Source organism: Pleurodeles waltl, chromosome 9 (genome assembly GCF_031143425.1).
Source record: "Pleurodeles waltl isolate 20211129_DDA chromosome 9, aPleWal1.hap1.20221129, whole genome shotgun sequence".
NCBI classification, from domain to species: domain Eukaryota; kingdom Metazoa; phylum Chordata; class Amphibia; order Caudata; family Salamandridae; genus Pleurodeles; species Pleurodeles waltl.
In genome coordinates, this window is record NC_090448.1 from 1,088,415,784 (window position 1) to 1,088,429,994 (window position 14,211).

The 14,211-nt window shown below is 42.9% G+C and overlaps 1 protein-coding gene across 1 annotated transcript in view; it reads left to right on the forward strand.

Moving 5' to 3' along the window:
- Positions 1-13,961, forward strand: part of LOC138260353 (cytosolic phospholipase A2 delta-like) — a 237,588-nt gene extending 223,627 nt beyond the window's left edge. Inside the window, exons 18-20 of the mRNA XM_069208771.1 lie at positions 3,978-4,144; positions 6,191-6,377; positions 12,606-13,961. Coding sequence (XP_069064872.1) covers positions 3,978-4,144; positions 6,191-6,377; positions 12,606-12,814 — 563 coding nt within the window. The 3' untranslated portion in view covers positions 12,815-13,961. The remainder of the gene's footprint in view (positions 1-3,977; positions 4,145-6,190; positions 6,378-12,605) is intronic.
- The last annotated feature ends 250 nt before the right edge of the window (positions 13,962-14,211 follow it).

The window sequence follows — 14,211 nt, forward strand, 5'->3', positions numbered from 1 at the left end:
TCACTATTTTGGGGAATGGAGGAAATGTTTAACAATCTCCCAGGTTTTTAGGTAAAGACGAATATGTAGCCGCAAACAGTGAGGATTCACGTCCGCATGGCAAGCAGCAGAAGCGTTTTATCGAACGCAGAGAATGCTGGCTTTGAAAACAGTGTATGTGAACTTGAAACAATAGTGTGCACTTCACGTCTGATGTCACACTCTTATTGCTTTATTCTAATGCCATTGGTCCCAAAGTCAGTACAGGGGATCAGTATATGGGAAAGTTTTCTTTGGCTGAACTGGAGCTAACACATTTGCGTGCCATATATACTAGTGAGATTAAAGAAGTGGCGACTATGCAAAGAAATATTAATTTTTTAACAGTTGTTTTAATACTAAATTTGTGTGTGTCCTCTCTCTGAGGATGCTGTCCCTCAAAAGTTATTTTTGATGAGTCTTTTCCCAGTAAGCATACATGTGGCATGAATCTGGTCTGCTAGACAGTGCCCTGTTTTTGGAGACAACCTCAAAGTCACTGGTAAAAGTGGTCAGCAAATCTTGGATCTTTGTGTATCCAAGCACAATAATGGAAAGGGCTATGATCTTCCTCTCAAGATCATTGCTACTTTTTATGGTAAGTGTCTTGCATCGCATGCATGTAAGCACTTAAGCCAGGAACTGATGAAGTACCAATTGTGGAGTATAGTGTATTGGACCCATTTTTATACTTTTTTAGCGCTGCATTTGTGTCATTTAGATGCAAAAACGGTGCAAACTTGCAAAATACAATTGTATTTTGTAAGTTTGCGCCATTTTTGCATCAAAAAGTGCCGCATATGCAGAGCTAAAAAGTATAAATATGGGCCTTTGTTCCAATTATTGATACCTGAAACTCCAAAATAAGGAAAATCCTAGACATCTCCATCAATGCAAAAACATATTTTGGGAAGTATGGTTACCCAAACTGTATAGAACAGTTGTTGCCCGAACAAACAGTCTAGAGTATGGGGTGAATGGATGGAATATAGGATCTTTATACAAATCCCATCTCAAATGGGTAATTTAATTCTATTGACGCGGGTGAATTACTGGACTCAACACAGAGCTATAAATGTATGGTGGATAAGACGTCAGTGAATTGGTGTAAACATGGTAAACCTTAAGAGACATATGTTGCTGTAGTGTTTAATATCATGTTACAGTTATAAAAAATGAAATACATTTCATTTGTATGGTTAAAGAAAAAGAAAATCTTTAACAATTTTAAGAAATCAGTTATTTTAAGAGAAACTACTAAAAACACACGAGACCAGATTAACAAAAATCTGACTGGCACTGTGGATGCAGGTTTTAATGGGCATATGAGACTCCACGGGGCACATAGTTTCATAGTGGACACAGTTTGAACATTTCAGGCTGCCTCAGTCTGTCTTGTCAGGTGGCATGCACATGCATCACAAAGCACAATGATGAAGAATAACATTTTTTCTAGCTTACGCATCAAGAATTTTGCGATCTCCTTCTTTACTGTTCCAAATATAGCAGCCAATCAAAGTAAAGAAAAACAATAAACCTCAGTGGGGTAGAAGGTGTTGTCCGTCTGGTTGGAATGCCAATTACCTCTCCCTCTTGGGTATTGGTATTGAGGACTTTGAAAGGATCCTCGGCCCGGCATACGTCCTCCGAAACGTCCGGCCCTGGCAAAAAGGTTTCGCTTAAACACTTTTTTGAGTGACAATTGTGCTTTGTCAAGTGATGAGAACGTAGAGCAAAATTTGGCTATCTCCTTAATAAAAGATGAACCGAAAAGGAGGCCGTCTGCAGAGGGGCCTGCTTCCGAAGTGGCTAGGTCGGTCAGTTTAGAATCAATCCTCATGAGAACTGATTTGCGTCGTTCTGAGGAAATTGCACAATTTGCGTTGCCCAAAAGGCCCAAAGATCCCTGGGCCCAGCCAATCAGGAAATCTGTGTCCACAGGTTCTCCTGACTCTTTGGCAAGAAAAGCCATGTCTAAGATTTTTGTTAGTGGTCCAGTGACATCAAGTAATTTGTCTTGGCATATACGCCAAGATCTGTCTAAACCTTTCTTGGGGTCTTTGCCGAATATTTTCATAAATGTGACCATCGTAGGGTCAATGTCGGGAGTGTCTGTCACTTTCCCCTCTATATCTGGTCTGGGACATTCAGCTCTGAGGCGTGATCGCACTTCTTTATCGAAACCCCTTCTGATATTGTTGTGCAGATATAGTGCTACTTCTGGGGACGGAACCCAATTGGAAGCCCTAGGGTGCACAATTTCTGAGGGATCTAAGTCCAGCACTCTAGGTGCGGGCACCTGTTTTTTAGCTCTTTTAATGGAGTCAGAATCTGAAGAGGACTGCGAGGAGAACATATCCTTATTAGAGCTATAGTTGTGCTCAGCCGAGTGTTTTTTACGCAGTTTATTAAATGCGTCTGAATGTAAATTAGCAGTTGGCTCTTCATTGTCTTCCAAGTTTTTGGATTTTGATTTGCATTTAGCTCCCTTTTTGTTTAGAGGAGGAGGCTGTTCATTAATCCAGCCCTGGTTCTTAGCGTAATCAAAGAGTTGTCCTGAAAATGGACCTAGAGCTCTTACAAGGGCGTCATTTACCGATTGTTGGACCCTGTTGTCGAGGGCCTCTACCAGATTCACTTCTAGCTGACTGCCCAGCTCTTCAGGGTAGTACCCTGCATCATCCTCGCTCCACTGAGCCATTAGAAAATGATTAATGATGTAATCAGAAATTAGGTAATAGGGGGAGTGCAGAAAGAACCCCTGACAGGTAGTATTAGCCCAATAAGATGTGGGGGGAGCAAACCTGTCACCAGCACTCCAGGCAGAGCCTTATAAAATGATTGCAACCCAAGTTCTCTGTGAACTGGGCGTCAGGGAGCCAAAAGAAATGCAGGGACAAAGGTTGGGGCTGTCAGGTGCCCCGCGCGTCCGCTATCGAGTCGATCCAGCACTTCAAAGTGAAGGATCGGCGTGAAGCAAGCGCGCGAAGCACGCGCAATGGAAATCGAAATGGGACTACACGGGGATGTGTAGTGAGGCTCCCGCTCCACAGGGGCTGAACCAAATTCACCGCGAAGGTGAAAGCGGTCGCGTGGCGCGCTGTATTTAAAATAAACAAGCGTGCGAAGTCGCGCGCTACAATAAAACTCCACATTTAGTATAATCTACAATCATACAAGCATAAAGTCATGAAAGAAAACAAAATGTCACTTATCTGCTGCGGAGCAGCAAAGAATAAGGAAATTACATGGAAGGTCAAGGCTTTTATGGACAAAGGGCAGGAGCATTGATTGGAGCATGTGACATATGGCTTATGTATCATGAGAAATGTAGTTTATTGTTTTTCTTTACTTTGATGGCTGCTATATTTGGAACAGTAAAGAAGGAGATAGCATAATCTGAGCCTCCGGTCCTGAAATAGAATTACAGGTAAGCCATACATCTTTACTTCCTTGTCTAATTCCATCATTGAGACACCTTCTCTCGACCTCTGCATTAAGCTTCAGGTTCAGCTGCTTCTTGCATTTGACATCAATGACCATAAGATACAGTTTTATTTCAGGAACAAATATATTTCAGTGGATGTATGTGTGCTGAAGCGAATTTAGCAACTAGGAGGATCAATTCAGAAGTAGAAGTGAGAAGGTTTGCAAATGCTGTTAGAAAGCCTAGAGTAACAAAGCAGATATCAGACCTCGGAGGGTGGAATAAGAATACTGGGGCAGTGGAGGCCACCAGACTGCAGGCCCAAGGCAAAACAGAAATAATAAAAATGAGGCTTTTGAATTTTAAGAAAATGGAATTTGAAGATTCACAATTTATTGTCCTCACTGTCCAACTATGAAATTGCTTGTAGCAATGGCTGAGTAAGATTGAAAGGCTGAACAGCTCATTTTGTATCTGGTGATTTACTAGAAAGAAATTAAACTTTCATTTCTACGTCACATTTTCCTTCCAGACACAGAGCTGGACGTATTTCCGGACCTATTGACCCCATCAGCAGATAGGTTGTGTCTGGTGGACAGTGCTTACTACATCAATGCCAGCTTCCCACCCCTGTTGAGAGACGAGAGGAAGGTGGACATCATCCTTTCGTTTGACTATGGATTAGGAGACAAATTCAAGGTGAGTTAGTGACAAGTCTGGTGAGCAATCAAAACTCAGATCGGTCCAAGTGCTGGAATCAACACGAGAGGGAAAAATAAAAATCTATTTTAGTTTTCTGTAGCACTCCTAATCGCTAGCCTCATCTGTAGAAAAATTGAGGGCTCCATAGGGTAGCCACTTTTCACAGACAACATTTGCATATCTTGATCTGACAGTAACAGTTAGGTGTAACCTTAAATATACAGCAGGGTAACAAAGGAGTTTGTTAGAGAGGTGGTGGCACAGCTGTTGAAAATCAGCAAATGGAACCAGTTCCTTGGCCAAGGAATGTGATGGTTCATGACATAAGGGAGAACTGTCAGTCAGCAAGTTATCAGGACCAGATATGTCTGCTGAGGCTATCGGACATATCATTAGTCTTTGACCATACTGGACACTATGACATCCCCTATAGGCAGAGGGACCATGGGCTGCTTTCATGGATGATGGCACAGGGATCCTCTGCCTGGCAACTTAAAAGACACCCTGGAGCAGCAGCAGGCGATTTTCATGTAGGCATGTACACAGCTGCTCCAGAGAAATAATTCTACAGTGTAATATTCATCAACTACTATTTAGGATTACCTTGGAATTTATGCGATACACTTTTGAAAATTGTTCTATGAAGTGAGTTATTTGGCCCATGTTTGCTTTGTGCAATATATTGCTGGTGAAAGATTTCCAGGACTCTTTTCAGTGCCTACTCCATCCTACGTCTATGTGGAAGGGGTCAGAATTCTTCAACTACATTTTTACGGTAGTATGTAAAATGTAACCTTTTGGACTTAACTTTATGATCTTCTAATTCAACCTGTTAGCATTCATTGCCTTATTATTTTAAATAGGCGGCTAACATAAATCATATCAGTTTTGCAATTGTACACCCTGACTCAGATTTACTAAGCACTTGCGTTGCAATTGCACCTTCAAGGCAAAAGAATGCAAGGTTTAAGTGATATTTACTAAGGCACACAAAGCTACCTTGCGTGTCTCTGCATGGCTTATTAAATCCAGAGTAACGCAAGCCAGTACAAACTGCTCCCTTGCATTCCTTTGCGTCAGGCTTTCTGTGGATGGGGTGTGGGTGCTCCCACGTGTCTGCTCATGGATTTTGGCGCATTCCCAGATTCACCAAGGGTGGTATACCTGGGAATGCGTCCAAATGCTATGCTATCCTAACATAGGCATAACGAGGTGAAAGAATGTCTTTTGCAGCACACATAGAAAAAGGAAAATACCTCTGAAGGTGACTACTTTGCTGCTGGGCTGCACACCACTCCTGCTCTCTCCACTTGACGCAGCAAGTTGCACTGTTGCTTTGCGTTAGATGGTAGTAAATCTGGCCCCCTGTTTTTCCCGGTTATTGCTGGTTTAATTTTCCACAGGGTTAATGCACTGCATGCTTGGGCCTGATTGAGAGAAGACATGATAACAATCCTCCTATGTCAGTGGGGACATTCACTACCGAGTCAGTCGCTACTTTGAAAAGTCATGCCATTATTCTGGCATGACTTATCAAAGACCACGTACTTCAGACTAGAGAAGCGGAAACGTAAACAGTTATTTTTTTACTGAAGAATGAGTTAAGAAACAGGATAGTGTTTTTACTTTTCAGATTACAGAAAGTTTGCTGTAATCTGAAACTTGTCTTAAGTGTCTTGCTGTCCATTGACAAATTAAGAATATTGGTTCATATGCACTAATTTGATAACTATGAAGCAGGATTTGCCAAACCTTTCTTTCAGGATCCCGTGGAGTGGTAATGAAAGAGTACGAGGAGCCTCTTCGGGCGAGGGGGGTTGAATCTAGTGGAGTGAAGTTATTCATTTATAAATTGTAGCACTTTTAGAGGAACACAGATGGCTCAAGGTCAGGGACTTGGTGAATTATACTTGCTAGTACAAAATAGGCTCATATCAATGAAAGGCTTGGGAAGATGTGCTGTAAAGGTCACCGTATACACTCTTGCTGTTAGTTTGCAGGTTGACCTAACTTTTAATACTATCCTGTTCTTTGTTGAACCAGTCAGTGGAGCTGACCTGTGATTACTGCACAAAGCAGGGACTCAAATTCCCTACAATTGCTGTGCCGGAGAAAGACAAAACGGATCCAAAGGAATGCTATGTATTTCATTGTGTGGATGCTCCAGACACCCCTATTGTGGTTCATTTCCCACTGGTGAATGACACCTTCAAGAAGTGCAAATGCCCTGGTAAGAAACTTTCAATCTAATCCTCAAAGCATGTTTTATGGTGGATCACAACCTGCATTTCTATATTCCACTGTTTCTTGCTCCGGGATTAGGAATGCTATTGTCGATGTGCCTTCATGTCTCACATATCATAACCATCTCAAGATATGTATTTCTATTTGTTTATGTTTGTATTTATTTACTGCACATCATGAAGAGAAAAACTGTGTAGACATATCAAACAGTTCTCTAAAGTCTGTGCATTTGATTACTGGAGAAGAGCTAATGTTCACTGTCCGTGCATGTACATATTTTTTGAGGAATGGACACAAAACCGGGATATGTGGTGTTTGAGGGCCACCTAGATATTTCAGGAAGGTGGTAGATTTTTTGTTGAGAGTGGAGACGGTACAGTGAAGGGTTCGAGAATGGACAATTCACTTAATCCGAAGAAGGCTTTTTGATGTTCGGGGCTTTGTATCGGAATTTTGATTCCAATGGGCTGGCGTTTAGATGGAAGCTTTGTAAACCTGCTGTACACCGTTGGTTAGACTGCTTTTGATGGTAGGGGGCGGTGGAGGTAGTTTTAGGAATCTTTAACGGGGAGGCTGGCAGACAGAAAAAGAAAATCTTTAACATTTTAGGCAATCAGTTTTAAGAGAAAGTACTACAAACACAAGTGACCAGATTAACAAAAATCTGACTGGCACTGTCAATGTAAGTTTTAATGGCCATATGAGTCTCCATAGGGAACATATTTTCATAGTGGACACAATTTGCCACTCATTCAAGGAGAAGAAGCAGTGATAGAGATTATGCCTATGTGCGGACACTTAGAAGTTTAAACAGTATCCTCTAATTAGTGGCCCAACGTCAGGGTTCAGGGATATATTGGAATGCATGAAAACTGCAAGATGTTTTGCTCTATTTGGTGCATGTAAAGATTCACCAATGAGCACCAAGGGCTGATGCCTCAGTGAGGTTGACTTTCTCAGCATTTATCTTTACCCAAGGTAGAGAAGCCAATCTTGAATGATTTTTAGAAAGTTGGCTCAGCTTTAACCCCTTCGCTGCCAGGCCTTTTCCCCCTCCTGTGCCGAGCCTTTTTTTGGCTATTTGGGGCAGTTCGCGCTTAGGCCCTCATAACTTTTTGTTCACATAAGCTACCCACGCCAAATTTGCGTCCTTTTTTCCCAACATCCTAGGGATTCTAGAGGTACCCAGACTTTGTGGGATCCCTAGAAGGAGGCCAAGAAATTAGCCAAAATACAGTGAAAATTTCGTTTTTTTCAAAAAAATGGGAAAAAGGGGCTGCAGAAAGCGGCTTGTGTTTTTTTCCCTGAAAATGGCATCAACAAAGGGTCTGCGGTGATAAAATCACCAGCTTCTCAGCTTTCAGGAACAGGCAGACTTGAATCAGAAAACCCAATTTTTCAACACAATTTTGCCATTTTACTGGGACATACCCCATTTTTACGATTTTTTGTGCTTTCAGCCTCCTTCCAGTCAGTGACCGAACTGGCCATGAAACCAATGCTGGATCCCAGAAACCGAAACATTTCTGAAAAGTAGACAAAATTCTGAATTCAGCAAGGGGTAATTTGTGTAGATCCTACAAGGGTTTCCTACAGAAAATAACAACTGAAAAAACAAAATATTGAAATTGAGGTGAAAAAATCTGCAATTTTTCTCTACGTTTTACTCTGTAACTTTTTCCTGCAACGTCATATTTTTTAAAGCAATATACCGTTACGTCTGCTGAACTCTTCTGGTTGCAGGGATATATAAGGCTTGTAGGTTCATCAAGAACTCTAGGTACCCAGAGGCAATAAATGACCTGCACCCTGCCTTGGGTTTTCATACTATACCGGGTATACAGCAATTCATTTGCTGAAATATAAAGTGTAAAAAATAGCTATCAAGAAAACCTTTGTATTTCCAAAATGGGCACAAGATAAGGTGTTGAGGAGCAGTGGTTATTTGCACATCTCTGAACTCCGGGGTGCCCATACTAGCATGTGAATTACAGGGCATTTCTCGAATAGATGTCTTTTTTACACACTCTCTTATATTTGGAAGGAGAAAATGTAGAGAAAGACAAGGGGCAATAACACTTATTTTGCTATTCTATGTTTCCCCAAGTCTCCCGATAAAAATGATACCTCACTTGTGTGGGTAAGGCTAGCGCCCGCGACAGGAAATGCCCCAAAACACAACGTGGACACATCCCATTTTTTTACAGAAAACAGAGGTGTTTTTTGCAAAGTGCCTACCTGTAGATTTTGTCCCCTAGCTCAGCCGGCACCTAGGGAAACCTATCAAACCTGTGCATTTTTTAAAACTAGAGAACTAGGGGAATCCAAGATGGGGTGACTTGTGGGGCTCTGACCAGGTTCTGTTACCCAGAATCCTTTGCAAACCTCAAAATTCGGCTAAAAAAACACATTTTCCTCACATTTCAGTGACAGAAAGTTCTGGAATCTGAGAGGAGCCACAAATTTCCTTCCACCCAGCGTTCCCCCAAGTCTCCTAATAAAAATGGTACATCACTTGTGTGGGTAGGGCTAGCGCCCACGAAAGGAAATGGCCCAAAACACAACGTGGACACATCCCATTTTTTTTACAGAAAACAGAGGTGTTTTTTGCAAAGTGCCTACCTGTAGATTTTGTCCCCTAGCTCAGCCGGCACCTAGGGAAACCTATCAAACCTGTGCATGTTTTAAAACTAGAGAACTAGGGGAATCCAAGATGGGGTGACTTGTGGGGCTCTGACCAGGTTCTGTTACCCAGAATCCTTTGCAAACCTCAAAATTCGGCTAAAAAAAACACATTTTCCTCACATTTCAGTGACAGAAAGTTCTTGAATCTGAGAGGAGCCACAAATTTCCTTCCACCCAGCGTTCCCCCAAGTCTCCCAATAAAAATGGTGCCTCACTTGTGTGGGTAGGGCTAGCGCCCACGAAAGGAAATGGCCAAGACACAACGTGGACACATCCCATTTTTTTTTACTGAAAACAGAGGTGTTTTTTGCAAAGTGCCTACCTGTAGATTTTGGCCCCTAGCTCAGCCGGCACCTAGGGAAACTTACCAAACCTGTGCATTTTTGAAAACTAGAGACCTAGGGGAATCCAAGATGGGGTGACTTGTGGGGCTCTGACCAGGTTCTGTTACCCAGAATCCTTTGCAAACCTCAAAATTTGGCTAAAAAAACACATTTTCCTCACATTTCAGTGACAGAAAGTTCTGGAATCTGAGAGGAGCCACAAATGCCCTTCCACCCAGCGTTCCCCCAAGTCTCTCGATAAAAATGGTACCTCACTTGTGTGGGTGGGCCTAGCGCCCACGAAAGGAAATGGCCCAAAACACAACATGGACACATCACATTTTTTGACAGAAAACAGAGGTGTTTTTTGCAAAGTGCCTACCTGTGGATTTTGGCCTCTAGCTCAGCCGTCCCGGGGGGGCAGAAATGGCCTAAAATAAATTTGTCCCCCCGCCACGGGGAGCAACCCTTGCCTACGGGGTCGCTCCCCTTGCGTGACGGCGCAAAAAAAAAGATCCCCAGTGCCTAGTGGACCTAAAATCGGCCGATCTGCCCCCAAAGCGGGCAGAAATGGCCTAAATACAATTTGCCCCTCCAGGGGAGCGAGCCTTGCCTAAAGGGTCGCTCCCCATCTAAAAAAAAACAAAAAAAATAATAATAATTTGGCCTGCCACCTAGAGGTTTCTGCCCCCAGGGCTAATACCAATAGGCCGAGCTGCCCCCGGGGGGCAGAAATCGCCTAAAATAAATTTGCCCCCACCCCTCCCCCATGGAGCGACCCTTGCCTACAAGTTTGCTCCCCTTGCGTGACTGCGCATAAAAAAAGATCCCCGGTGCCTAGTGGTATCTGCCCCCAAAGCGGGCAGAAATGGCCTAAATACAATTTGCCCCTCCAGGGGAGCGACCCTTCCCTAAGGGTTCGCTCCCCATCTGTAAAACAACAAAAAAAAAAATCCCCGGTGCCTAGTGGTTTCTGCACCCCCTTGGGGGCAGATCGACCTAATTAAAATAGGTTGCTCCCCTTACGTGAAATCCCTGAACAAAAAAAAAACTCCCTGGTGTCTAGTGGTTTCTGCCCCCCGGGGGCAGATTGGCCTCATAAAAATAGGCCAATCTGCCTCCAAGGGGGGCAGAAATGGCTTAAATATAATTTGCCCCCTAAGGGAGCGACCCTTGCCTAAGGGGTCGCTCCCCACACCTAAAACAAAAAAATAAATAAACAAAAAAAAAAAAAAAAAATGTATCCCTGGTGCCTAGAGGTTTCTGCCCCCTGGGGGCAGATCGGCCTAAAAATAGGCCAATCTGCCCCCGGGGGGGCAGAAAAGGCCTTAAAAAAAAAGCCCCCCTGGGAGCGACCCTTGCCCAAGGGGTCGCTCCATTATGTCAGTTACAAAAAATAAAAACATCCCTGGTGTCTAGTGGGCGTTTTGACAGCCGGATTGCTTTCAATCCGGCTGCCAAAACGCAGAGAGAGACTTCAAAGGGAAGGAAATACATTTCCTTCCCTTTGAAGCCTCTCTCGGCCTCCCCCACGTGATCAGAAGAGAAATGCAAGGCATTTCTCTTCCGATGGGGGAGGCTCTGTGATTGACAGCGCGCGCTCGCGCGCTGACGTCACGGGGGGGGGGTGGGGGTTCGGGAGGGGAAGGGCTTCCCCTTCCATCCCTGACTTTACCCCACAGAGGGAGCGCTAGCGCTCCCTCTGGGCTGTGTGCCCAGGACATAATGGTTACATCCTGTGCACATCAGCACTGTGCCGCAGGACGTAACCATTACGTCCACGGCACAGAACGGGTTAAGAAAAAACACATTTCCTTACTGAGGACATACAGCTAACATACAAACCTTAGTCATCAGTAGTAGGGTGCATTTTATAAATGGGAAAAATTAAGCCATATAGGTAGTAAAAAAAAAAAGACAAAAGTGTAGAGATTCAAGATGGTATATTAAAGTCCTAGATACAAGGCCTATTTTCAGATCTTCTCTGTAGCATGAATAAATATTTCCTTGATTATGAAGCAACTAAGCATTGATAAATGGAGGAAGGGAGGGAAACACTAATGAAGCACACTTACTATCTTATCTTCAGAGTTCATGTGAGCTGGTGTGAAATAGCAGCAGTCAGATAAACAGGCTACTTAAAAAGGAATTTACCACAGCATGAGCAGAAGATGGGATCTAATAAAGCTGGAATGTGCCATGTGCTTACATTAAACGTGTCCTGCTATCATATCAGGCTCTAAAAACATAGGTCACAATGAATAAAATAAAAACAAAACATTGGGATTGAAGGGAATCAACTTGTGTGTAGATGGGCTGTGAAGTTAACCAGAGGCTTAACTAGGCTGACCCACTGCCCCATGCTTAGTGGGTGGAAGTTTAATATGAATGACATAAGAACAGGGCAATGGATGAAGAGAGGTGGCTGAAAGGCCCTTTAAGTAAGTATATTATACGTATACGTTTAGTAAAATCAAAAGATCTTTGCTAACAGCAGACCTAAAAATGATCCATGGGAGTGAACTGCTGCAAATCATTACTCTAGACCAGTGGTTCCCAACCTTTTGACTTCTCTGGACCTCCACTTTATCATTACTGGAAACCAGGGACCCCCACTGAATCATTATTGGAACACAGGGACCCCCAACTGAGTCATTACTGGAAGCCGGGGACCCAGGCCTATACATTGTGATTATCTGCAAAACAATGCACAAACAAAATACAGAAACAAACATTCCATCAAAAACATACACAAATTATAAAACATATTATTCAACTTGCAAACAAAAAAAATAAATGTAATAGGAAGGCTGGAGCTTTTCTAAATTCAATTGAAGCCACACATTGACCACAGTATATTGTTTGATGCACCTGCACTGGTCCCACAAATCAATTTGAGGACACTTAGCCTCTTTATTTATATACACTTTAATAATCTGTTAACATTAATTAATTTTCTAAACAGTCAAGGGCCCCCGGAGGAGGCTTTGCAGACCCCCAGGGGTATCCGGACCACAGGTTGGGAAACACTGGTTTAGACAACAGACAGCTATGGTAGGAGAGTTTACACAAACATGGGGCAGAGTGGGGGAACTCCTCACAAGTTTATCTTCCGTGCAGGAGAAATCAAACAAATTCTGAATGTACAAGACCAAGAAAAAGGTGAAAAGCAATAAAAATGTCTTTGTTTTTATTTTTTCACATAGGAGTGGAGCGCACACCCGCAGAAATGGAAGACGGTGATGTGCATCTGAGTGGCAGGAGGTCACCTTATAACATACTGAATATGACTTACGATGAGCGCTCTTTTAACCAGCTGTTGAAACTGACTGAGTACAATGTTATGAACAACAGAGATGTAATTGTGCAAGCCATCCGCACAGTCATGGAGAGGAAAACAAGCTGCAAGACATGACCTCAGATTTTTCCCCGGAAATTACTTGGGCATCGTTGCAGATGTGGATGAATTTATGCAAACAGATGTATTCAGGGACTGTAGTTCACTGCTCATTCATCCAAACTGGCCTTCATTGTGTGAAACCTTTACATTGGATATGTTTTCTACAGGTCAAGAATCTACAGCCTTAACATTTCTAATCTGAACTATAATGTACACTTTGGAGAACTCTGTTTGTCACACTGCCATCTCTGCTGAATTTGGGAAAGCGTATACACTTCCTGCCAGATTTATCAAAGTTTTGCACCATCCTTCGCCCCACAAGGTAACGCAAGGGCGACACAAAACCTAGTTGACATTTAATAAGCCAAGCAAGGCCACCTTGCGTGGCCCTGCGTGGCTTGATAAATCTGGAGTAACGGCAGGCAGCACAAGTCGTTGAGGGGGCGTTACATCTGTGGAGCATCGGTGTTCCCATGCATCCACTCATATATTCAGAGGCATTCTCAGATTTCCTAACACTGGCAGACCTGAGAATGTGTCAGAGTTGTACACCTTCCCACCAGAGGCACAACAAAGAGAAATATCTTTATTTTCCTTCTTTGTTTCCTCTTCCTAAGTGTGCTGCATTATGCCCATTGAAGACTATTGTAAACAATGGTGTGCCCCATTTTAACGGCTGCTCTAAGCAGACGTTAAAAGTGCAAAACAAATGGTGCAAAGAAATCTCTTAGATTTCTTTGTGCCATTTCTTCTACCCCCTAACCGGGGAACATCCCCTTTGCATACTTTATGCCTGGCGCAGGCACAATGTAGCACAAAGGGTTACAAAGTGGTGCAATGCATGCATTGAGCCACTGTAAATTTGGCGCAGCGATTTGGGCCTTGTTGGACCACATTAGCATTAAAAAAAATTATGCTACTGTGACGCAAGGAGACGCTAGGGGCTCTTAAATCTGCCCACTAGATAATACCGTTGCAAAAGAATTGTGCACAACAAAAGCCTGCACCAGTCACACTTCTGAACAGTGCCAACATGCAGATTTTATTTTCAATCTTACGTATTTTGTTTACTTTCTATGTATCATGGAAGAGCACATGACATTTATGAAGAGTAGATAAAAATGTATTTATGTGTGCAAAGTAATAAATAGATTTTAATACATGCAGCCTGTTTTAATAGTAGAATGGTGGTAGAGCCAGCGGAGAGCAAAGGAGTTGGAAGTTATTCAGAATAACATGGAGCATAATCTTTGTTGGATGAAATGTGTAGTCATTACTGCCTGTATCCAATCATGTAACCCGTAGGTTTCACTGATACGTTAATTCATCTACCATCTAAAGGGGAGCCCAGTTGGTGACTTGTTAGTTACACACAAATCTACACAGCAGTCTCTAGTACCACTGAGGCCAGA